At 48.6% G+C, this 26,259-nt stretch overlaps 1 protein-coding gene across 1 annotated transcript in view; it reads right to left on the bottom strand.

Moving 5' to 3' along the window:
- Positions 1-224: 224 nt before the first annotated feature.
- Positions 225-26,259, bottom strand: part of LIPC (lipase C, hepatic type) — a 134,818-nt gene continuing 108,783 nt past the window's right edge. The window contains exons 3-9 of the mRNA XM_041742767.1: positions 24,254-24,436; positions 23,584-23,701; positions 20,509-20,742; positions 17,963-18,211; positions 7,760-7,877; positions 6,068-6,286; positions 225-587 (exon numbers count right to left, since the gene is read on the bottom strand). Of these exons, the coding sequence (XP_041598701.1) occupies positions 476-587; positions 6,068-6,286; positions 7,760-7,877; positions 17,963-18,211; positions 20,509-20,742; positions 23,584-23,701; positions 24,254-24,436 (1,233 nt within the window). The 3' untranslated portion in view covers positions 225-475. The remainder of the gene's footprint in view (positions 588-6,067; positions 6,287-7,759; positions 7,878-17,962; positions 18,212-20,508; positions 20,743-23,583; positions 23,702-24,253; positions 24,437-26,259) is intronic.

Here is a 26,259-nt window from a genome sequence, read left to right on the forward strand (position 1 = left end):
TGAATTGTCTTAAAGCATGTGTATACTTGGGGACATACAACTAGTGATTAATTGGAATGTCATTTTACTGAAACATTAGTTCTGTCATAAAGAAGTACTTCTCCAGTGTGGTTCAAAAATGGATCAGAACAAACTAGGAAGGAAATATGGGAAATTTGACTTAATTGTAAAAGACATTTTAACTCAGGACAGTGGATTTAAAATGGCTCTTCTTGGTACTTATGTTTGCATATATTACCATTTAATCAAAGATACAATCTGGAAATTTTTAGTTACACCAATATTTGAATACTGTTACATAATATAGTTTTTTAAACTGCTCAGTTTAGAATAGTGAAACACACTCCTCCTTTAAAGCTAAACTTTGTTTAAACTTTATGCAAGATTGTTTATATAACTTGGGTTTCCAAAGAAAGTAACCATTCCAGATGAGGAATCAGATCATTTATTCTTCGCGCTGGGGCTTCATGAAAGCTCATCTGATCTTCCTCTTCAATTTTTGAGAGTTTATGTCGCACCTCACAAAGGTTTTCTCCTGGGTTTGGGGGAGCTGTTGGCCATCCATGTTTTCTGAGCAAAATGCCATTCTGAATACAAAACATAGAGCAAACACAGCATTAACTTTTAGCTGGAGCTTATGGAAATGTTTCATCCTTCGTAAATAAAAACTCAATTTATGTAATGCATGCTATTTTCTTTTAAAGATTCCATCTATTTACTCATGAGAGACACACACAGAGAGAGGCAGAGACCTAGGCAGAGGGAGAAGCAGGCTCCCTGTGGGGAGGCCCACGGGGGACTCCATCCCATGACCCTGGGATCACGCCCTGAGCTAAAGGCAGATGCTCAACCACTGAGCCACCCAGGCGCTCCTGTGCATGCTATTTTTTTTTTTTAAATTAGATTCTTTGGTGCACAAATATTTTCATAACTTCAGAGAAAAATAAAACCCAAGTCAGTGAAAGCAATCAGTGTGAGGCTGCTTCCTTAGAGCTCCCTGCACTGGGGTGATTTCAGCTCCCTAAGAACAGAAAGTCCCTGGGGCAGTTCTTTTTCTCCCCAACTACAGCTCTTCAAAGATTTGAGGGGAACTATTGTTCCTTTCACTGCATTGCCCTGACTCCCGAGGATGCATGCGCAGTTCCTCCAACAGGCCCTCACCAGGCAGGCTGCTCTCCCCAGCCTTCCTTCTTTGGACGTGCTCCCGGTTGTCAGGGCTGCTCTTGGAGGGCCCTGGGCCCAGGCCGCAGCACCGGCCTCTGCGGAGCTCAGCCCCTAAGGCCCACCCCTTCCTCTTGTTGGTGCAGCCTGGGTGCTGCTGGAGAGGACATCACTGTGTGTTTGGGTCTCTCTTGGAGACCAACCCTGAGACTGCTTTGACTGACTGCTCATTAGCTTGGCCTGAGATGCTGTTTGGTGTTGCTGGCCTGCGTCTACTAGGAGACAATGATCAATAGTTACGAAGAATTCCTGTTTGTGGCTCCTCCTCCTCCACTCCCTCCTCCCCCTCCTCCAACCCCTCTCCCTCTTCCCCCTCCTCCTCCCCCTTCCTTTCTCCCTCCTCCTTCTTCTGTTCTTCTTCTTCTCCTCCTCCTCTTTCTTCTTCTTTTTCTGTATTGCATCTAAGGTCAAGTCTTCATTAAATCAGACTTTTTAAATTAAAATAGTGTGTAAGCCAGATTGGAGAAAGACAAATATTGTGTAATATCACTTATATGTGGAATCTGCTACTCCCCCCCTCCAAAAAAGTAAAATTCATAGAAACAAGTAGAAAAGTGGTTCCCAGGGCCTAGGGGAGGGGAAGATAGAGAGATTGGCAAAAGTATACAAACTTTCAGCTATAAGATGAATAAGGTCTGAGGATCTAATGTAAAACAGGGTGACTGTAGTTGGTAGCACTGTAATTATATATGCGTGAGGCGATGGATGTACTAGTTAACCTGATTGGGGGGATCCTTTTGCATGTATATGTATATCAAATCACAATGATGTACACTTTAAATATCATAATTTTATTTGTCAATTATATCTCAGTAAAACTAAAGTTTAAAATGTGGTATGAATAATTTGTGAATGCAGTTGTGAAAAATTCAAATGCAAATAAATGAAGTCCAATATCAAAGATCCTTTTTGCCATCAACTTTCACCAATATCATTCCCCTCTTCTTTCCTGGTTTGGTTTATGTCTCTCCAGACCAATTCCTTTTTTTATTTTTTCTTTTCTTTTTTTCTCCCTTTCTATAGATTTATTTATTTATTAGAGAGAGAGTGAGAGGGAGGGTCAGAGAGAGGGGGAGCAAGAGAATCTTAAGCAGACTCCCCATTGAGCACAGAGTTCCACACGGGGCTCGATCTCACAACCTGAGATCATGACTTGAGCCAAAATCATAAGTCAGATGCTTAACTGACTGAGCCACCCAGGTGCTCCATCTCCAGGCCTATTTCTATGCATTTACACATATATCTGATGTTCATATGAAAACATAAAGAATTTTTAATAAAAGTGAAATTACAATGTATATATTTTTTGGAAATTATTCATTGTCATCAGTGGACCTGGAGACTTGTTCATCTCACTACCTATAAATCTGTTTCATTTTTTAAAAAGATTTCATTTATTTATTTGACAGAGAGAGAACATAAGCAGAGGGAGTTGCAGGCAGAGGGAGAGGGAGAAGCAGACTCCCCACTGAGCAGTAAGCATGACTGCTTACTCTGGGACTCTGGGATCATGACCTGAGCAGAAGGCAGATGGTTAACTGACTGAGCCACTCTGGTGCCCTGAGTCTGGTTCATTCTTTTTCACCTCCTGCACTGCATTCCATTGTATGGATGTACCGCAGTGCATTAGAGCCATTTTCCTCTGATGAAAATTAAGGACATTGAGGTTTTCCCAATGGTTTACTATTGACAGATAGTACTGCAACAAACATTTTTGTACATGTTTACCTTTGGTGGATATTTTGAGTATTTCTCCAGGATAGACACCTAGAGTTAAAATACTGGTTATTTTTTACATTAAAATTTTGATAATATAAGCTCCATGAGACCAAGGGTTTTGTCTATTCTGTTCACTGCTGTGTACCTGGTGCCTACAACAGTGCCTGGTATAAGGTAGGTGCTCACCAAATCTTAGTCATTGAATGAAATTCTGCAGAAGCTCCCTAATTTGCACTCTCACAAAGAGCGTATGAGAATGCCTGTTTCTCCACACCTTTACCGACTCTGGATGTTGTCTGTTTTTTAATTCCTGCCAAACTAATAAGTGGCCAATGATAATTGCATTGATTTTTGTTTTGCATTTATATGATTACTGTGGAGATTGAACACTTTCTCATTCTGTTTAGCTGATTGTTTTTTATGTCCTGCTGTAGAACCAATGTTTGGTGTCCTGTCTCTTCAACCACAATAGGCCCTCTCACCCCTGACTTTGTGCCTTTGAAAGAGAAAATCACCTCTCATTGAATTCCTCCTGTGGAGACACGGAGTGAGTTATTTAACCATTTTTTGTTCCCTGTAGTTAGCAGAGAGAGTAAGAGTATGAGGTTGAATGTTTGCATCCTGGCTCTGGGATTATGATTGGTAGAGGTACTCAAAAATTGGTAGTTTGTTAATAGTCTTATGAGATACATTTATAAATTCCATTTATCACTAAAGAACTGAGTCTCTGAAAGGTGCAATTAGTGTCTGAGGCTATATAGGTGGTGAGCAGCAAGTGGAGTTTGAGCTTAAGACTGGCAGACACAGGTCCTCGAATTCCACCTACCATATTGCTTTGCTCGCTGCCTGTCCCTCTGGGAACGCTCCTGGCCCCCTCTAAAGCCTGATGTAGCACAGCACCGCTGAACTGATGTCTTTCTTCAGGCTTCCTAGCTCATGCAATACTAGACCTTCACTTATGCCACGTGAACAACTTGGCCCAACTTGAGTGCCAGCAGCAGCACCTGGAGTTCGTAAGAGGTGCAGAACGTCAGCCCCCCGACCCCAACCTACATTTTAATTGCATTTTAACATGATTCCCGGATGATCCCTGTGCATGTTAAGGTTTGAGAAGCACTGGGATGGAGCATGTTATTAGTAAAACTAATGTGTCTGGTTTCCCTAATTAGGTCCTGAATTTTCTTTATGCTAAGGGCCACACTTGGATTTTTTTTTTTTTTTTTTTGGTATCCACCAATGGTACCTCATGCTGTGAAGACCCACAGGAGCCACTGAGTACTTGCAACTTAAAAAACTATAGGTCCCACAATCCCTCCTCTTTTCTCAGTGTGTCCCTCCTTTAGCTCTGAGGAAGGGTTTGATGTGCATATATATTAATATCCAGCATTGAAACTCTGCTGGTTTAGACTAAGGAGAGTCAGATTCATGGGGCCAAGATTAATGGAGGAAGGAACTGTTGGAAACACTGCATGGGCAGCAAATAGGCAATGAATCAGACAAATCCTGAGTCAGATCTGGGCTTGGACAGTTGTCAGCGATGCCCCTCAAGTTGTGTAATTTGTGTGATCCCCAGTTTCCTAATCTGTAGAGTCAAGACTACCCATTTCAGAGCATCATTGCGAAGGCTACCGGAGATGAATATTCTAGACCCAGTTCCATGGCCACCGTGCAGTGGGAGCTCTGGAAGCACCATTCCCTTCCCTCTGCTCTTTCCTTCTTCAGAACCACATGGGTAAGCACCCATGAGAAGGTTGTAGTGTGTTTTCTACAGCCTTTCAGGTCAAGTCACGGAGAATTGTCATGATGAACAGCCACTGGAACCGAAGAATTACCCTCTAGCTGAGAGAATGCGGGGAGGGCTGGCTTTCAGAAGGAGAGCTCTTCGAAAGGGCCAGAAAGTCATGCAAGAATAGCTAAGTGTAGAAGAGAGAAGCAGTTTAATTTTCTCAAATTGATCATGTGGAGAAATCTGTTGGCAGGCTGCAGAGTACGCTCTTAGTAATTGCCAGGATTTTGTATCCCAGGGAGATAAAATCTCAGAGCGCTGTTGATCGGGGAGCCGGGGGCATAAATCTGCCGTGGGCCTGCTCCCGGCCCTGGAGCCCATGCTTCACGGCTCCACACTCCAGGGAGGAGTGTGGTTCAGAGGGGAGAGGCTTGCTGCTTTCCGTCTCTACTGGGGACAAGCCAAAGAGAGAGATGGGCTTCCCAACAAAGGAAGGTGGAAGAGGAGAGACAAGTTCCCTGAATACAAGGGAAGAAGGAGGAGGAAGGCTCTGGGGAAGGACAGATTTCTCCTTTCATGGAGAACTGTGGAACTGTAGAAAAGCCTAGTTGCCATGGCAAAATATCTTGGGCATCCCTTTGCTCTGCTGACAGGACTGAAGGGACAGCTGGACCACCCTCTCTTTCTTTTGTGTCGGACTCTTTCCCCAACCCTGTAGTGTCCCCTGGGGACTTTGGGGCCAAGGGAGCTGTTAAATCACACAGAGCAGAGCTTTTTAAGGCTACTCCATTGGCTCACACCAGAATTTCTTAGGGCTTTTATTAGCAAATGTGTGTCCTGGGTCCCCTCACAAATCACTGGGAGTCAGAAGCTCTGCAGGTGGTTTCAGGAATCCTATGTCTTTAATAAGCTCCCCAGTGACTCTTTGGCTCTCGAGGATTTGAAAGGCGCCATCGCAGAATGCGGTTTTTGAGATTGTGATCTGTTAAAAGCATTTCTCTGGGTAATAAAAAAGAAATGTCACATCTTGGTCCTTGTCCCTCAAAGTGCGGTCCTTGGACTGCAGCACCAACAAACATCTCCTGGGGATTCACCTGCGTGCTGGAGTTTGAAAAGCCCTGGGCCAATGGGGTGGTTCTCAAACTCCAAGGTAGGTAGCCTTGAACCACAGGCAGCGGGGGAGAGGTTAGATTGGGGGTCATGAGACTGGGCGCCAGTCCTGGTCCTTCCATCTGTGGCTGTGTGAATTCGGGATGGTCATTCCACCTGTTTGAGCATCTGTATGCCATCATTAGGACACGATAGTGCCCACTTTATGATATAAATGTAGGTGTTAATTGTGGAGGGGCCGGCCCATGAAGATGCCTGATAGGTGTCGGGGGAGGATGAGTCAGTACTCACCGTTGTTGGGTTTCTCCTGCTTTGACTTTGATGGTGTTTACAACAAGGCCTGAGTAGAGGGGCCCCCTGCTCCATGGGATGATGGTTTGGACCGTGTTCCAGACATTGGTCCATACTGAGCCATTTTCCCACTTGAACTTGATCATGACCAGCTCACCAATATCCAAATCCAGTGTGATAAGAAAGGAATAGGTTTTATTACTAGTAATTTCTTCATCCCTTGAAGATACAAAGGAAATCAGATCTAGTTTATTTGTGACAGCAAAGACATGTTGGGCATATTTAGGCTGTGTTGGGTTTGCCCGATGACTTGGGAAGGTCTTTTCTGCTGCATTTCCCAAACTGGTGTGGGACAGACTATTAATATAGGGGAAACCATGTCTTTCTGGGTTTGCATATTTAAAGGGCTCTGAGAGTTTTGCCATAATGATTCTGGTAATTCTGTTTAGCTCAGGCTTCCTCGCTTCAACATTAACAAATCAGGAAAACTGCCCCTGAGAAGACAGTGGGGCTTTGGCAATGACCTCTGGGCAGTTCAGCTCCCTGGAGGTTTGATTAGCACAGTAGAGCCGCACCGCACTCTCATCTCTCCCCACTCATGCTTTTTTCTCCCCATATAAATGGAAATGACAATGTATAACAGTAATAGAAAACCACATGTTAAGGGATGCACCAATTTGGAACACGATTTAAATGCAGATTCTCAGATACCATTAGCAGGTTTACTCACTAGTCTCCAAGACATTACCATGTCCTAGCACGGACTGAGCAATGAGCTATTTATTGCTCAGGAGAGGTCTGGGACAGTGCAAAGGTAACATTGGATTTAGGGTGAGACAGGTGGATGGAGGGTTCCTCTGCATGGTTCATCAGAGCTCTTCCTGTAGAAGGTTGTAAAGAATTGTTTAGGGATCCATCCACCCTGTGAGGCTGTGGGCACCCTAGGGCTAGGGTCCCCTCTACCTCTGAGGCAGAGCGCTGATTAATACTTGTCACATGACAGAATCTGTGTGATGATCATAAATCCAAAGCTGGGGGAGATCTTCCGGAGGTTGAGGACTGTCCATGGGGTGGGTGGAGGGCTAGTGTCACTTCCAAGGAAGAGCCCACGGTGAGGATCGAGATGCTGAGAAAAAGCCTTTTGCTGGTCAGTGAAGATGGGGAATCCTCAAGGGGGGCATGAGGCCCCGGCTCACGTTTGGGCAGGTGTGTAGCAGGGCAGAGGATAGACAGGTAGGGCTGCCAGTGCAGGCTGGCCAACATGGGAGATTTGTGCCAAGTTGAAGCCAGTTTTATTTCTGGGTTACGATGTTCAGAACTCACTAGAAAGGAGCTCAGAGCTGGCCTGTGGACACCTGCTTCAGCCCTTACTACTCCTCCCTGCCTGCCTCTTCTTCCCACACAGTGGTGGGAATTTGCCACCTCTGGCTTCCCTCTCTGCTCAGCTCATATCACAGTTAACCCATCATAAACCCAGATAATCTCACCATAAAGCAATGTGCGGGGCAGGGTGAGGCTGAGGAGGGATGAGAAGGCACTGGGCCGGGGGCGGACATCCCGTCTGACAGGTGTTTGGGGCCGAGAAGAGTAAGCTGTGTCTGGCCTGGCCCTTGCAAAGTAGGGGGTCCATTTAGACCCTGTGAGAAGAAGTAGCACGTCATCACCACAGATAGGGGTGCATCTTATACTCACAGAGTGATGGTAATTTTCTGGTTTTCCTCTTTTGTTCCAAGGAGTGTCATGGTAAAAGTTGGTTCTACTGGTTTCTCAAGTTGGTTGATGAACTGGATCTTGAACTGGTAATGATACACTAAAGAGAGAAGGTGGAGGGGGAGAGGGAGAGAGAAAGAGAATTTAAAGAGGATTTTTAAAATTAAAAACTTCATATTTTTAACATCTGAAAATGCAGAGAGAAAAGTCTAGATAAAAGATACCAACTTTTTTTTTGTTCCTGGGCGAGGGGATTATAAATGCTTTGGGTTTTTTTTTCTTTTTCCTTCTCTGTATTTACTAAATGTTTACAGAGGATGTCTGGTGTGTCTATGATAGAGTAATAAGTATAACCTAACAGAAGACAGTATAGAAATATGGTGTAGCTAGCATCCTCACCCCTTTCTGGATGCAATCCCGTTGGAAAATTCCATATATTGGGCAAGAGTCTCCTTTCATAAATTGAAAGATATTATCGCTTTGAGGTGCCTGATAAAGGCAAGGGAACGTGTTGCCATTTTTCACTTTTGCCTCTGGTCTATGGGGTCAGTTTTGGGGTGGCCAGAGCTCCAGTTAAGAAGCGTATGCCCTAATGACCACATCTCTATGTTCTGGGGCAGCTTCTGGGCCCTATGCTCTGTGGGGTTCAACATGCACATTTCCAGATGGAAATAAGATAGCTCTAGTTCTAGCACCTGGGCCTAAAATGTTTCCATCTTGTCAAATGTTCCGAATGTCCTTCTACTGGTTTTTTTTAGGAGAGGGTAACTTCTACTCTTCTTTACCTAAATACAGTCTATATTTAATTCATAAAAGCAAATCGCTTACTATTACACAGGTATTGTTCAACATTTTCCACTACATCCTCTCATTCACTCACCACAACAATGCTAAGGGGTGGGTATTGTCATCATCCCTGTTCAATAAATAAGAAAGCTGGCACCCAAGGAGGGAAGGGACTTGTTCAAGCACATCGCAGAGTCTGTCTCTTAGCCTGGGCCTATAGCTATGCTCCTAAAGTGGCCTTGACTTGCTGCATCGTTGCACCTACCAGCTATGCGGCTCTTCTCGAAATTACCCCACCTCATTCCGAAATGAATAAACTTGAACTTTTAAGTGTTTAAACCTGGGACCATAGGTTTATACACCCTAAGGAAAAAGTTGAAGTATGGAAAGAGATTTAAGTTCAAAAGTGTCATAACAGAATTGTTTAACTGAAAATAAATCAGAAACACCTGAGACAGTCACCAGTTGAAGAATGACTATGGACTAATCAGGACAATTATAAGAACCCACCATTTAGCTTTTTACCGTGTCCCAGACACTGAGCTAACCGTGTCACATATTATCTCATTTCTCTTTACAACAATTTTGTAGGACGCCCACTTCATCCTCGCCCTGCATCATTTCACAAATGCAGAAGCTGATGCTGGGGAAAGTTAAATAACTTGTCCATTGTCATGCAGCTAAGAACTGGGGAAACTGCAATTAGACTTTAGTCTGCTGATTCTGAGTTCGTATTCCCTACCATGTGATTTACTCTTATGAAGTCATTAAAAGATATTTTTGGAGCAATTTCAATCTTTATGAAAGAAGTGGAAAAATAAAACCACAAACAACAACCAGGACACAAAATTGCATATCTAACATGAGTCCAACTTTATGAAGCAGAATGCACAGGAGGGGGATTCATAAACACGTAACAGTGCTTATCTTCGGGGAGGAGAGAGGGGTAATTTTTTATGCTTCTTTACACATCCCTGAAAGTTCTGGGTTTTCTACTATATGCCTGTATTCTAATTAGACTCTTATGGGAAAAAGAAAAAGCTTTTCAGAGTATTCAAATGAAAGCAAGAGGACCAGAAGCTGTGGTTCCAGACTTAGAGGAGCTTGCTGCTGGGAAGCAGAGTCACTTTGGTGACTCCTGTCACTTTCTATCTTCTTGTCTTGTGGGCATCAATGTCCATGTCTCCTCCCCTTGAGGGCAGTCTCGGTGTCATCTTAATGCTCCCATTTCCACAAGTCAGAGTGTGTACCGGGCACCTACGGGGTTTTCAGGGGCTCTTTGTGTGAAGAGAAAGCAGGACATAAGCTGCATTAAAGACCCTACCTGGAATGGGAATAATGAGAAATGGAGATCCTACTACGCATTAGGCTACATGCTAAGCATTTCACATACATCATTTTTGGTTCTTATCACAAGACTACATAAGGTTAATGTGCTGGATAGGTCGAATTTTCTACCCCTATCCCTGCTCTCCCCATCCACGCTCTCCCCATCCACGTCTGCCCACCCCATGGCCTGGAGCTCCCGGGCCCCCTTGCCAGATGGTTTCTGATTGGGAGGCATGAGCAGGAGAAGAAGGAAGACCAGAGAGAGCCAGGGAGTTTTTTCTCCACCCTCTCCTGCTTTGGAGCCTGACCACGACGTAGCTGTGGCCCACGACAACTGGCTGCCCTGAGCAGCCCCTGCTCTACAGTCCTGTTCTCCTGGGCTAGCCCTCCCCTCGCTCCTCCAGGCCTGTGCTTAGATTCGGGTGTACGGGCAGGCCCTTTGGGGCTCCTTCATACTGCCCACCCTCCGTAAGGGGTCCTGCCCACCCTCTCAAGCTGACCTCGGCCAGCAGAGTCCTGTTTTCTCCAGAGACCTGGGGTGTCAATTATTCTGGTGGATTAGACAAGGGAGCAGAGATTTGGACACACATCCTAGGTCACCCAGAGAGTTACAAGTGGAGCCCAATATGAACCCAGGTGTCTGTCGGATTCTGAAATCCCCTTCCCACAGAGCCTCCTGAGCCTCCTGGGGTTCTCGTTCTGCAGGCTCAATCTGCCCTGTGAGAGCAAATGGCAAACAGCCCCCGAAGAAGGGCTGCCGTCAAAAGCTTTCTGCAATGAAGCCACCAAGACAAAGTGCCTGCGGCTGTCACCCACTGGTGTCCATCTGGGTGACCACTGCTGCAGAGTCTTCCTGCCTGTCCCCTGAATGCCTAGCCCCCGGGTGGGGATAAATGTTTCATGTCCCTGCACTGGAGATGGGTTTTCCTCTTGCTTTGCTTGCAAATCAAGAGGAGGAGATGGATTCCCACATCAGAGATGCCACGATTCCATGCTTCTGGGGGCAGGTGTAAAATCCAGGGGTCGGCTTGTCAGGACCCTGTTGGCTTCCCATCCTTTTTTTTTTTTTTGTCTTTGTTTTTGTTTTTGTTTTTTGCTTTTGCTTCCCATCCTTTGAATGAGGACTACGCGGCCTCCTGCAGTGTCTCCCCCGGGTGGGGCCCGTGCAAGAAGTCAGAACCCCAAAGGCGCAGAAGTGGCGAGGAGCCTGAGCCCGCCGGCTTCCCAAGTGCTCCTGAAAGATGTGCGGGCCCTGGAGGCAGACAGGGGTGAGGGGGCGAGGGCACCCCGTGTCTGTAGGAGCCCTGCTGTAGGACTCAGCAGGTTGACGGCATAGGCAGTCCCAAAGTACCTGCACCAGGAAAGTTACTTTTTTGGGAAGAGATCTTGAAATGACATAACTTTTGCAAATATGAAAAAGCCTTTCATACTGAGAACTACTTAGATGTTCTTATTTCAGATTGTTGTGGGTTTTTTTTTTTTTTTTAAAGGAAAAAGAGACAATTTGCCTGTCATTCCCTCTCCCTGGCCCCCAGGACAATGATGCTATTACAAAGACTAAGGGAGAAAAAGCAGGAGTAATTTTGCTCACTTTCCCTCGTGACATGTTTAATAAGGATTTTAAAAAATGATTTAAGAAAAATGCTTTTGATCCTGTGACTGCAGAGGGGCCAGCCCAACGCATTCCTTGGTTCAGGCAGGAGAAATTATTTTAGGTCTTAAAGATAAAGAGCATGAAACAGTCCATTAACCCGGAATGAGAGCAGGCAAATGCCACCTAGAGCAGAGATGTGAGGCCTCTGGAGATTCTCCTCAAATACAGGGTCCTCCTGAGATTCAGATACTCTAAAAACTCGGATTCTGATCTCATGCAAACCCCACTGGTGTCACAGAAAAAACAACCACTTAAGTTTCTTTTTATAAGCCAGCCACTGTAGACATGGGGTTGTGGAATGTATGAAAAGAGAATATTTTGTTTCTTCCCCTTCTTCCTCTTCTCCTTCTCCTCCTCCTTCTTTTGTCTCATGGGAAAAAAAAAAAAAAACAAGAAAAAACCCCCAAAAAACCCAACCGATTCTGGATCATTAGATATTGGCCCTGGGAGATATTTTGACTCTCTTTGCAAACATCAAAGAGGCCTTTTTCTTTCAGTGTATCGATTTTCTTTCATGAAGATGGGAGGAATGAGATCTCTTGGGGTGTCTTGCAGCACCGAGAGCTTGTTCCTAGACACGGGATGCCTCTGCCTCGAGAGGGAGGCTGTGGATCGTGGGCAGTGAGTGGATGTCCCGAGGACGGGACGGTGTGGGGGTTGCCCGGCGAGGGCCCAGCGCTCAGAGCAGGCTGGAGGAAGGACGGCAGGCGCAGGTGGTTTTGGGAGCTTGCGTATTGTGCAGCTACGTGCTTATGTTGGTGGCCACATCTGGGCTTCACAGCACCATGTGTGTGACATCCTTGCAGCGCTTCAGAATGAGCGTCTCCCAAATGTGCCACTTTGACCTGTGGGTTATTTGCAGCCAAAGACAATCAAAGCCCAAAAGACTCAGGTTTTACCTCCTGCTTATCTGCTTCTAAGAATTTAGATAGGAGGCCTAGTCCAGGAAGAGAGCTCCTGCCACAGCCAGCTGCGGAGTCGGGGTGATGAGGTGTGGTAACCCGGAGCTCAGGGCCTGTTGCTTCCTCCCCGCGTCCTACTGTCTCTGCATGCTGCGACAAACATTTGTTTCCCAAACATTGGCTCTTCCCATCTTCTTGTGCTTTAACTTCCTTCTCTTTGAAGCCCCACAGCCCCAACCCCCTTCTCTTTAGCTCAGAATGGCAGACAGGCCTCAACTGCCTGACTTCTTGGCAACTCTCACGTCTCTGTGAGGCTCTAGTACACAGGAAATTAAAATTTTTCTCCTGTTAATCTGTTTTATGTCAACTTAATTGATAGATGAGCCAAAAGAACCTAAAAAGGGTAGAGGAAAACATTTCCTCCCCTATACCCTGATGTCATGGGATTGGATGCTGGCCTTTTCTGTAGGCAGCTGCCTCTTCCGCTAGGGGTAGGATTGGAGGAGTGAGTGTGTGTGTGTGTGTGTGTGTGTGTGTGTGTGTGGTAAAGAGTGTTGTGCTGACTGGCATCCTACTGCCCCCTGTTTGTGCTTCCTGTGGGAGGGCAATAAGGGCCCTCAGCTGAGGTCCTGGAGTTCTCTCTCTGCCACCCACCACCATGTGGTCATGTGCATTCCTAGCCTCTCTGAATCTCAATTTCCTTATGTGTAAGATGGGCATCAAGAGGACTCTTGGGACACCTGAGTGGTTCAGCAAGGGACCCCAAGTAGTTTAAAAGTGAACTTGCATTTCTGGGCACCTGGGTGGCTCAGGAGTTGAGCATCTGCCTTTGGTTCAGGTCATGATCCTGGGGTCCTGGGATAGAGTCCCACATTGGGCTCCCCCCCGGGGGAGCCTGCTTCTCCCTCTGCCTGTGTCTTTGCCTCTCTCTGTGTGTTTCTCATGAATAAATACATAAAATCTTTTTTAAATAGAGGACTCGAACGGGGCTGTTGTGAGGATGTGATATGATGAGATGGCATATATAAAAGTGCCCAGGTTCTAGATGGTGTTAACCCAGTGGCACCTATTCCCCTTCCTACGTGCTGAGCTGACCAGGCATGGCCCTGAGCTGCACCCATAGGTGCCAGTTTTAGTGCTTCACCCCCGTGCTCCTCCACACACAATCACTTTGTGGCTGAAGAAACCGAGACCCACATAGGTTTTGTCACTAGATCAAGGTCACCTATATGGTTGACAGCAAAGCTAAATTCTGGACACTCCTTCTTCCCAATCTCAAGCCTGCACTGGCTCTACTACATCCAGTACTTTTTCCAGATCTCTCCCTGGAAGTTAGTGAAAACCTTCCAAAATAAGTAGCGAAGGGATGCCTGGGTGGCTCAGTGGTTGAGTGTCTGCCTTTGGCTCAGGGTGTGTTCCCGGGGTCCTGGGATCGAGTCTCACATCGGGCTCCCTACATGGAGCCTGTTTCTCTCTCTGCCTATGTCTCTGCCTTTCTGTGTGTCTCTCATGAATAAATAAATAAAATCTTAAAAGAAAAAAAAATAGTGGATAAAAGCCGATGCCAGATTCCCCCAAGTCAGAGTTGGTTTGTTGTCTCACCCAGAAGGAAAGAGTACTCAAGCCAAGTCCTCTAAGGTGGAATGAGGCCCAGAGTGCAGGGAGAGAGAGAGACGGAGGGAGAGGGAGAGTCGCAGGGAGGGACTGGCGTTGGTGGTCGTGTGGAGGCTGTGTGGAGGCCATGTGGAGGCCATGTGGAGGCCATGTGGAGGCCGTGTGGAGTGGAAGAGTAAGGGCCGTGAATCAGGGCAGCCTGGGGTCAAGCAAGCACTACACTGGCTACTCACAGACTCTCCATTTATTGGAAAGGTCACCATAATCAGTCCCTACCCCCACCCATCTCAGTCTCTGTCCCTCTGCCTCTCTGTCTGGGCTGTTGTGAGGATTATATGATAAAGGGGATAGTTTGCACAACATACCCAGTGTAGAGCCTGGATGGAATAGGCCCCCATAAGTGCCACATCCCCCCCCACTCCCAGTGGCCTTGTCCCACTGCTAGAAGATTAATGAGATAAGGCGCTTGCTAAGCAGAACTCCCTCAGGTTGGATATGTTCCTTCCCTTCTCTTTTATTTTTTATTTTATTTTATTTTATTTTCTTCCCTTCTCTTTTAAAAAACAGGCTCCCAGACTGGTGAGGGCTCTTCCTGGGAGCATGAAAATGGAAGTGGGCCATAGCTGCCTGTGTCACTTTCCTGGTGCTCTTCCGCTGCTGCGTACTCTCCCAGTGAGCACCGGGTTCTGGCGAGTGGGTGCAGAAAACAGACCCTTTGATGGTTTTGTTGAAATATCTTAGGAGCCAAAGGAATGAGGACTAAGTTAGTCACCCGTTGTGAGGCTACAGTCCGGAGGCCCTGTTTATCTTGCCCAGCCAGATCCCGCACTAAAATATATCGTACAATTAGATGTTCTCGAAAAATATGAATTACGGGTTCTCTGTAGCCAGGGCTGGGCAAGTCTCTTTTAAGAATCTGTAAGTATTCATCAAATGCCAGTGAAATAGTCGGGGGAGGGGGCAAGTCAGAAATGATCATGACCATGATGGGTGGAAAAAGGAGTAGTTATGGTGACCTAGATTAAAGGCCTGTGCCTAGTACTGTCAACAGAACTTCTTCTGTGATGGTGGAAGTGATCCATTTCTGTGCTCTCCAGTATGGCAGCCACGTATCTGAGCACTTGAAAGGTGGCTAGTGTGATTGGGAAATTGAACGTTTGATTGCATTTAATTCTAAGTAATTTAACTAGCCCCAGCTACCGTACCGGGTGACGCAGGGTTATACAGACTGCAGCATCCCATAAGCAGCTGCTCCCGAACGGGTGGCGTCTCACCTGGGGACAATTTCCAGTCATAACCTGGGCAGCTTAATGTGACTCTAGGGATGCTACTTCTCACTAGCGAAAAGATTAGGATTTTGCTCATTGGAAGGACTCAAACAGAATGGTGGGAGAATTTGGAAGGCCCAGAGAAGGGGAGGGTGCAGTGCAAGTCACAGAGCCTCTGTTAGGGGTCGAGATGGGTTCTGACCAGTTTCAGGCAGCTCTGCCGCACAGCCCCCGTGTTGTTGGCCTCAGGGGGGGTCTCAGCTCATCAGAATCATCTGGAGCAAGATGAGTAGTTGGCAATAAAGGCCCCTGAGTGGTTGTCTCTAAGGGAATCACGGCCTGTCTTCCTGGGATGGTGCTGAGCATGCACGTGTAGGAGGGGGCTGGTCCCCAGTGAGCCCCATGAGGTAGGGACTCTGACTACTCTCGCTCAATTTATGCTTGAAGAATAAATAGAATGGATGAACACATTGGTTTTGGGTAGCTGCTAGGGTGGGATGGTGCTGCCCTAATGCAATTCTCTGGCCCTCTTTCGTTGAAAAGGGATCCTTGTGAGCTCACACTAGCAGTGTGTGCTGGTCAAGCAGCTAGGTCCTTAGGAAAAGGGAAGAACTCGGCTTGGCTGTGCCTACTGGTCTCCGTTTCCCCTCTTCCTCCTCTGCAGGCATGCCTGCCTCCCTCCCCATCTCCAAGCCCCCAGTAGATGTCCTCCAGCTGGACCAAGCTCCTCTTTCAGGCACCCCCCACCCCAAAGCCCTGGAAGGTGACGAGTAGCCTCCTCTCTTCCTGGCTGAGCTCAAGGAGAGAGCAAAACCTTCCCCTTCTTCTCCCCTCCCTCCTTCACCCCCACAAACAGACAAGGGGCAGGTTCCTGGGGTTAAATAAAATCCCTCAACTAATTGGCTGGAGGTCTGGGTCTACATGCTGACTCTGCCAAGAATTCACATTGTGTCCCTGGGCAAAGGACTTCCCCCCTCTGGGCCTGGGGTCTGTGTCTGCAAAACGGCAGGAGAGAAAAGCCTCTGGAAACGCTCACATTCCACGATTGAAAGTGGATCCAGGGAAATGTGATTATCTGAGGGGCTTAATCACTCGGGGCAGCTCTGGCATTTCAAAGAGGAGCTGGTGAACCCAGACGAGTGTCTAATTGGCAGCCTGCCTGGGGGAGCTCTCTGCAGCACGAGGCCTTCCAAGTTCCTCGGCCTGGGTGGGCTGGTACCTCAGCCTCCACCGGGGAAGGGTAGCCCCCCCCCCGCCCCCGCTGACCCCTCAGGCAGGAAGGGCCCGCCCTCACCGGGTGCTCCTGCCTGCCCCAAACTTCGGTCACCCCCGGGCCTCACGGAAGGGAAAGCTGGCTGGAGAGCAGAAGTTCAGATAAGCAGGAATCCTGTGCGTAAAAAGTAAATCGCCTGGGAGCTTGAACCTGTGAGTGTGCTAATAAGAGGAGCACAGCCCTGGAGTCGGATGCACCTGGTGCTCGGCCCCCCTCCAGGCTGCCTGGCCACGGGTGGTGGTCCCCCCAAGCTGCGCACCACCCCCCCCCAAGATGAGATCATAACCAGCCCTGCCAACCTTGCCGGCTGCTGCAGGAACTGCAAAGAGGTGACGGCCGCGTCTGCTGTTTCGTGCAAAACGCCGTGCAAATGCAAAGCGGGCTGACAGTGTGTTCACCTTCTGCACCTGAAAATATTGGTAAAGCCCCAATGGCAGGCACCGGTGAGCATGAGCAGTGACACAGCGGGGACACTAAGTCACCCACGAGCTGTTTAAAGGGTCAGACAGCAGTGTTACTGGCGACAGGTGCCACCTTGTTCACTCCTGGAGGACTCAGGCTTCAGTGGAGCATTTCCCTACTGGCTTCAGCCCCCGAAGAAGCACAGCTCTGACCTCCAGCTCCACCCAGGGAGGGACTGGGGCTCAGCCTCTGCCTTGAGGTTAAGGATCTGATGAGGAAAATTGGAAGCCCAGCTTCATCTTTGGGGAGGGGGCTCAGTAAGCCAGAGATACCCTGTATGATCAGTGGATCCAAACTTTGGAGGAAATGAGGGGCCACAGACATAGCCTGGAGCCTCGTTGGGTCCCGGATGCTGTGAGCAGAGCTGGAAAGCACTGGGCTCCAGCTGGGGTTCGCAGATGCATCCAGGTCCCTGCCCCAGGAGACCTGGGTGGTGGAGGGATCTGCCCAGGGCCCTCCAGGTCTACCATCCTGGGGGACCCTGGAAGTGCATGAAGAGAGGCCGACGCAAGGATTATTCCAGAAAGGATCAAGGTTTTTCCTCCTGCTGCTCGGCAGCCCGGGGGACACGCTCTTGGGAATGGAGAGAGAGGCTGTGTTGACATCGCCATCTGGGCTCTGTGGTTTCAGAAACACTGAGAGGCAGGGCCACTGGGTGACAGGCAGGAAGGGGGGCACGCGATGGGATGAGCACCGGGTGTTGCAGGCAACCGATGAATTATTGAAAACTACATCTGAAACTAATGATGTACTACATGTCGGCTAATTGCATTTAAATTAAAAAAAAAAAAAAGAAAGAAAGAAAGAAGAGGAAGGAAGAAAGACGGAGAGAGCAGAGCGTGAAGCGGGTCCAGGACAAGGCTTGAGGGAGCTGCGCCCTGGGCCACCCGCGCTCACCTTTGAAGGGGGACTGGGCGCGCGTGGCGAGGAAGAGCCTCTTGCTTTTCCTGCTCTGTGGCCCGCGGCGGGCGTGGTAGCCCAGCGTGTTGCAGCGGTGGCCTCTCTTGCAGCTCAGGCACAGGCCCTGGCTGAAGCTGTCCATGTCGCCGCACTGGTAGGCCGTGCTCTGCAGGCTGGGATGCAGCAAGGAGTCGATGAAGAGGTGCACCGACCGCTCGTGGGAGCATTTTATGGTCTGAGTGATGGCTGCAACACAGGGCAGGGAGGCCGTCGTCACCCCTCCAGCCCAAAGGGCCCTCCGCTCAAAGCATCGTCCTGCTTTCAGCGCCCATCAGTGGCCCCTTGGGGAGGAGGGCTGGGGTTGCTGGGGTTGTGACAGTGGGAAGCAATCACGGCCTGGAAACTCCAGGAATAGAGCCCTCTTGGCCACGTGGTGGAGAGATGTCAGCCCAGGCACCGCGGGGCTCCCGAGGGCACCCTGATGTTTTAGCTGGAAGCCTAGGTCACTAAGAAAACACTGAATTATTTAAGAAAACAGAGTGGGGTGATTTATTTAAAAAAAATTCATGTCTTAAATGGCTAAAGATGTGCAAGTGCTGATGCCTTGGGTTGAGTTAGCTGGAATAGGCTTGCGTGAAGTGCCTCTTTTCCTCACCAAGCTAGGTGAATGAGTGCCAAGGTACTCCTGAGGCTTGGCGAGTGTTCTGGTGAAAGCTGAGTCCTCTCCTGCAAGGTCTGCCCTCTGCCTAAAGCAGGTATTGCCTCTGTTGGGTAGCTGGCCTGTAAAACCAGCAAGGGGATTGGCTTCTAGAAGGATCATCCTAGTGACCAGGTCTGCATGGGTCTATCTTGAAACAGCAAGGTTAGGAAGTTTATCTACCGTGGATTTTTGACTTTTTTTTTTTTTTTACACTCTCCAAATCTTAACCTAGTCTTTAATAGATGATTCTCAAGGATGCTGAAGAATCACACAAGGCGTGCAAAATACCTAATGTGAAGGTACAGCACAGGTAACTTTGCCAAAAGCTATTTTCCCCCGGTGTCTGAAGGCTAAATGCCAAGACTAGACACTTCGCTCTTGGTCTCCTGCTGCATCTGTTGAGCACCTACTATGAGGCAGGTGCTATGCTGAGTGCTTTCACTCATCCACTCCCTCTACATCTTGCCACAGCTCCTCGAGGCAGCTGTTCTGGATGAGAAAAGTGAGCTTCAAAGGCATTCACTCATTCCAGCTCACCTGGCCCATAGGGGATGGATGGAAAAGCGTTACCAAATTACCTTTTGTTCAGGTGCATGGTGAGAACCACCCCAGGAGGGGATCGCTTTTAAACTTAAAGGCGAAGAAAACTGAGAAAAACCACAGCAAAACTGGGCAAGCGAAATAAATGTACGTGGTTTCACCACTTTGAAGGTTTGCACAGAAGAGTGAATGGCACTAGCAGAGATGTATTCACCAGGCAGCTACTTACTAGATACCAGGCCTGTGTTGAGCTTTGGGAGGCAGTGGATCTGGGAGGAGGTCTGGGTGGTCAGCCCGGAATGGAACAGGCCCTGTGGATGGCTGGAGGGGTGATGACATGAGGGGCATGTGAGGAATGACGAGGGGAAGTTCCCAGAAGGTTCTCTCAGCTGTGGGCGGGTGGCAGGCTGGGAGTCCAGCCAAGATGAGATAATGTTGAATGTGAAGGTCATTCTGATACTGGAGAGGTGAAGGTGGTGATGTCATCACCGGAAAGCGTGTGCTCAGTTTGGTTTTGCATGATGGAGGTGAGAAGGAGGTACGTGGCAGGGTGGGGGTGGGGGCCTCCAGTTGGCTTGGCGTGAGTTGGCATGTTTTCATCAAGATGATATTTTATAATAATGAGAAATTTGGAACACCTAGGGAATGTATGATTTTTGCTGACAGTCTTGTTCTTAAATACTGTGCGCGCTGTCAATGTGCATGTTAATGTTTCAGTGTAGGATTTGAGAGAGAAGTGGGATCACAACCCAGATAAGGCCACAATCCAGCTCCTCCTGCCCTGAGATGAAGGAAGTGACCAAGACATGTTTAGAACTGAATTGGAAGGATCCCAGTAAGGTCCTGTAGGACCAGCTGATTAAAGGATCAAGAAGCTGTAGTTCAAGGATCTATTAAGTACCTCCTCATGTGGCTGGGAATAGAAGGAGCCCCCCGGGTGAGGAAGCTTCTAGAGAAGGAGGAATAACCACAGGCAACAGGACTCCATTTTCAGAAGGGCTAGTGCCCCGGAAGAGACTTTGTTGGGTACACCGGGAGAACTAAGAAGTAGGGATTCCTGGTGGTGCCCCCAGCTCATTGTCAGAGCCTGGGCTCCAGTGACCCCTGCCAGTTAAGAGGAGGGCGTGCTGGAGGGACACTCCTACGAGCCCTCCCGCTGAGTGGGCTTGGAGACCATCCACCCTGGGCCCCCACCTTTGCTGAACCCTTCCTGGGGTCCCGCAGAACTGGAGCTTCCCTGGATGGGGTGTGAGGGGCGTAAGCCAGTGCAGGCTAGTGGTCTGGGCCGGGCCTTCTTTCTCACCAGTTAAGCCATGCTTGGTAATATGTTTGTAGAGCTCTAGGAAGTGGCAGCCAGGCTGGAAGTAGCCCCCATTGGGGTAGAAGTCGTAGTGTGCTATGGGTTGTTTGATGCCCACACTCAGGCCCATGTGCTCCCGGGTGAAGGTGTGAATGGCGTCCACGAAATCGGCATCATCTGGTGAAAGACGGTCGTTGGGCGAAGATCCCTCAAACAAAGGGCCTGCAGCGTCCAGCCCTAATAGGAAAGCAGGGCTAAGGGTTAGGTGGGAAGAATGGAGGAGGCTCCTTTTAGCTTTTCAATGTTATTACACATTCATGAGCTGGCAGGAAGAAGAAAATCCTGGGGGATAATCTTTCTCTCGAAAATCTTGCTATAACCTTTTCGCAGTAAAACCACAGTAATTCATGATGCCGAAAATTAGACGCGGGCTGTGCATTATCTATGGGGAAAGAGGTCTGCAGGAACGATCCAGCGGTAGGAATAAGGTTATGAGGGAATGCTTGATTTATTTAAGTAAATCAATTTTAAGTACCTCTCAAGCTACTTTCAAGAGCATCTGTTTGCATACAAAAACCACTGTGCTTATTGTAAGTAGTTCTAACCCACCCATCAGAGAAGGAATTTATTTGCCTGTGTGTTGTCAATAATTTCCCTCAACAAGCTGGCTTTTCTCCTACAGCAATGTCATTTCATTGGAATGTCCAGAACAGCCTTGGGACATCACTGTTCCCGGGTGAAAATGTTGTGAGCAAACAGGACGGCTTAGAGCCCTGGTCAAGTGACAGATGTGTGTGCTGAGACTACTGGCAGCTCCCGGCTGGCTGTAGTGGGGGAGTATTTGTACGCTCAAGGTTTTTCCTCTGTCTTTCTTCCTTCACCTTCCCTGGAAGACCCTTTGACATCTCCTATCAGCCCTGGCTTCCATCCCTGTTGGGGGTGAAGGAATTGACAAGGGGCACTGACAGCGCCTGTCTCTAGCTCTCACCCATAGTTACAAATGAAAGATGTCTCGGTGTGATTTATATTCCATTCTTCATGGGGCTGAGTATGAGATGACAGGACTAATGAGCTGTCCTGCTGCCTCTGTCATGAGTGGGCCTGGCTAATAATGCCTGATGTGACCCATGACCCCAGCCAGAGTGGAGAGGGTGCTGGGCCTGGTACCACTTTTCTGCGATTCTGACTCAGCCTTCTAGGCCCGGTTGCTTGATGATGGGCCTCACTGGCTTTCTTTGGAAGGTCTGCTCACTCTCAGCCTGTTGAGGGTTATATCACAGAGTGGGGTGTGCAAATAGTGGCCTGTGAACCAGGTCTCCCCGGTTACCAGCAAGATCCAAAAGGTAAGGATGAGGAAGTGAGTCCTTGTAATGACAAATTTATTTCGTTTAAATGTCTGCCATTATTCCTATCTTTCTTTATATTAAAACCAACCTCTTCTTTGGCAAAGTAATGGTAATAGTAGATATTAGCTGCCAAAAATGGTCTTACTTGATAAAATGGGGTCATGGGGCGCCTGAGTGGCTCAGCTGGTTGAGCATCCAACTCTTCGTTTCGGCTCAGATCATGATTTCATGGGTTGTGGGATCAAACCCCAGGTTGGGCTCTATGTTCAGTGTGGAGTATGCTTGAGATTCTCTCTCTCCCTCTGCCCCTCTCCCCACTCTCTCTGTCTCTCTCTAAAATAATTTTTTTAAAGATTTATTTATTTAAGTCACAACAATGCTATTCATCTTAAATTTCCTTTGAACTGTTTTAACCTGTAGAGTATTAGTTTAGCCTGCTGGGTCTTAACGGATGACTAGGAGTTTGGAAGGTAAACTGGGGCTGGGTGGATAAGTTGTGGTAAGATATTCCAGGCAAGGGGCAGCTGGGTGGCTCTGTTGGTACTGTCTGACTTTGGCTCAGGTCATGTTCTCAGAGACCTGGGATCTGGCCCTGTGTTGGGCTCCCCACTCAGTGGGGAGTCTGCTTGTCCCTTTCCCTCTCTCCCTTCTCAAGCTCTCTCTCTCTCTCAAATAGAAGGAAAAAGTCTTAAAAAAAAAAAAAAAGATATTCCAGGAAAAGGGAAAAGGACATGCAAAGGCCCAGAAGCACAGGAGGCCATGGTGTGTTCATGAAGTGGAGAAAGACCTACTGCCCTGGAAGCCTGGGACTACAGGAAGAGGACAGCGGAAAGAGAGGTTGCAGAACTCTGGAACACCACGCTGAGAAGGGCCTTGGCTGGCATTCTTTCTTTCTTTCTCTCTTTCTTCCCTCCTTCCTTTTTAAAAGGTTTATTTATTTTGAGAGAGAGAGGAAACATGCACAAATCCCAGGGGGAGGAGGGAGAGAGGGAGAGGGAGAGAAAGTCAAGCAGACTCCTAATCGAGCGTGGAGCCTGAGGCGGGGCTGGATCTCATGACCCTGAGATCACAACCTGAGCCAAAACCAAGAGTTGGATGCTTAACCGACTGCACCACCCAGGTGCCCCTGGGCTTTCTGAATTTCATCCTATGGGTATCTGTGGGCCTTGGGGACTTGGCTGGGGACCAGTCTGATCAGATGTGTTCTTTGAAACAGCACTGTGGGGTAGTGCTGGGAGAGGAGGTTGGTGTCAAGGATACCTGGGAGGAAAGGCCTTCTTGCACAGCTCCAGCTCTTCCTGGATATCTGGGGCCATTTCCAACTTAGTGTACCCCCCTCCCCACTTTTCAAATGGGTCCCAGAATTAGACCCATGTGTTTCGTAAATGTGGAAACTAAGGTACAAATGTGGCCCACGTTACCACACATTTTGGGCTGTGATCCTTTAGCTTACTCATATTGGGCTTCCTAAACTATAGGTTGAAAAATGAACTCTTTCCTGGTACAAAGATATATGTATGAAGGAACCCGTTGGAGAAAAGGCAATAGGAGTTGGGGCTGTGATTTACTCTGAATTCTCGAGGAACAGCAGTCTAGGACAGTGGGCAAGTTTGGAACAGTGCGGCCAGTCCTCTGGGGAGCAGGGGCACTGCACAAAGCAGGGGCAATAATTACAGGACTGTAGTAGGAGTTCCCGCTCCACACCCCCACGGTAGGTATTGGGCACCGTTACCTGTAATTCTTCCAATCTTGTGCTTTCCGCCGATGTAATTGCCAGCGAATCCTGAGACATGTGCACCCAGGCTATACCCAATTAGATGAACATTGCTTCGAGAAAATTGGGCAGATTCCTGGAAGACAGAGGCAATATGGTTCCAGGCAAGAGTTGCCAGATAGAAGCCTTATGTGGGTCCAGCTTGTTCTGGGCTCCCACCTTATTCTTTGTGCCGAGTGGCAAGTGAGGTGCTTAATTCATCCTCCTGACCCACACTGGCTCCATACTTTGCTACCGCCCACCTTTCCGGCTCAGCTACCTGGGACCCCTCCTGGTGTTGCTGCCCCCCGCTTGCCTGCCATTTACTAGGATGCTAACACCCTGTGCAGTGATCCTGTTCATTTCTATGGGTTGGATGGTGTATGGGTGTGTTTAGATCCCTTAGCTCATCCAAGGGAGTGGGCATAAAAGAGATAGTGGATGGGGGAGGGAAGATAGTTCTGCAAAATAGGGGTTCAGGCAAGGCATCTGAGAGAGCCCCAATGTCCCATCCCCACCCTGTGTCCTCCCATTCCTTTGAGCTTAGCAGAATGGTTCTCCTGTCCAGGCTGCTTTGGAGATCAGCTTAATTCACTTAGTCTTAGGAGAAGGGAGAGGCAGGGAGGGAAGGCAGGAGGGCGGGCCTTACCTCCAGCCACAGGATGAGAGCCGCCACCTCCTGGCCCACAAGGCGGGTGTTGCGGACGGCAATGGTGTAGTGGTGGTAGGCCAGGGTGAGCCAGTCAGCCAGCACCACGTTCACCGGCTGGGCCAGTCCAGACTTCAGTGCGGCGACCATCTGCCAAATCCAGCTTTCCAGGAGGCCGTCCACCTGCGGAGGGCCGGCAGAGTAGTCAGCTTAACTGGGAGGGGACTGAGGGGGTGCTGCACTAGTTTTTTCTTTCTCCCTGTTCACCCCCTTTTTATTTCTTTCTTAACTCTTGGCTAATTAATGCTGGATCCTTCTTTCCAAAAGAAAGGGCTTAATGTAGGGTTGCTCGTCGTTGGCACTACTGACATTTTGGGCCAGATACTTTCTGTTGTGGGGATTGTCCTGTGCACTGTAGGACAGGTAGCAATATCTCTGTCTCTACCAAGTAGGTGCCAGGAGCACTCTTCCCCCTCCAAGTTGTGAAAACCAAAAGTGTCTCCAGGCTTTGCCAAATGACCCCTGGGGGCTACCCCCTGGCCTCCAGCTGAGAACGATTTTCTTAACATGCTCCTATTTTAAGAGTTTCTGAGCCTTAAAATAATGGGAAAGTCTCTGCAACCAGGAGCTGCGAGCTGACCTATCCTCCAAGGGTCTGTTCAATTATCTCCCTGCCCGGGAGGCCTGCTCAGCCACAGTTCTGAATCCCAGCTCTGCTCCCACCCTGCATATGCTTGCTCGTGAGGGAATAAAGCACCATGAGCTGCAGCATGGCAGGAGCTCAATACGCATTCATAGACAGTCTTTCTGTGTGTGCGCCTTGTTTGAGAACCAACTTGCTGGGCACTCCTGATGAGTCCATGGAACAAAGCATTTGTGCTGTGTCTGCAGGATAAATAGGAATTCACTTCTCAGGATAAGGGTGGGCTGGTGAATGTGGGGCAGGGTGTCTGGGGTGGTCTAGGCAGAAGGAAGAGCACTGCAGAGGTGCAGAATCATGAGAGGGCCCTGTGGTATATCTGCAGGGAGAAGAATCTGGTGTGGTTGAAGACCAGAGGGGAGTGGGGGATGGAGATGAGGGGGAGGAGAGGCTGGAGAACAATGCTGATGACTGGGCAGTTCATTCAGGGGTCAAGTGCAACCACTTATGAATATGCACCCAGGGCTTTCCATGTGGATAGAGCACCTTGGGTTCAAATCCTGACTCTCTTAGTTAGTTAGGAGTTTGGTTAACTTTCCCCTACACCACTTTCCAGATGGGGACATCTGGAAAGTGGGGCTAACAGTAGCGGCCTTTCTCCAGGACTGCTGCGAAGATGAGATCAGTTAATCACTGTGACCACTTAGAACAGCACCTGGAACGCAGCAAGCTTTCCGTAAATGTGAGTTAAACAGAGTTACGCAGAGTTACATTAGTGGTTACTGACACAGTGACGCAGCTCTTGCTGCTACTGTCACTAAGGGTGGTAGTTGTGTTCCCATCTGGATTTTAAGAATGAAGAGCTCATTCTGGGAAAGGACGCTCGTAAGGGTCCTATCTTCATGTTGCATTTGTGAACGAGGTATTAATTCAGTTAACAAGTATTTTTGGAGCACCCCATATATCATGGATACTGTTCCGCAGGAGAAGAAGGAGAAGAACACTGTAGGCAGGAGACAAGGCAGGCAGCCTGAGCCAAGGCCAAGAGGAGAGGAAGGAGGCACAGGGGAGTGGGAGGAGCTACGGCAGGTGGGTGTTGCTGGAGTCTAAGTGGTGGGAGGGGGGGCAAGGGGGAGGGCAGGAGAGGGAGGAGGAGACAGCAAGGGCAGAGGGAGGAAGGCAGGGAGGGTGGGGAGGAGGCCGGGAAAGGTAAGGGGGGCAGGAGGAGTGAGTGGAGGCAGAGTGAGGGGGACAGGGTCAGAGGGGAAAGCACAGGGAGAAGGGGGAAGAAGCTCCAGCTCTGCTGTGTGTAGAGCTTTTGACTTGGGGGGTCCAGCTTCTCACTGCGCCCCTGCCCAGATCTGTC

The sequence above is a fragment of the Vulpes lagopus genome, chromosome 2, assembly GCF_018345385.1.
Source record: "Vulpes lagopus strain Blue_001 chromosome 2, ASM1834538v1, whole genome shotgun sequence".
Taxonomy (NCBI): Eukaryota; Metazoa; Chordata; class Mammalia; order Carnivora; family Canidae; genus Vulpes; species Vulpes lagopus.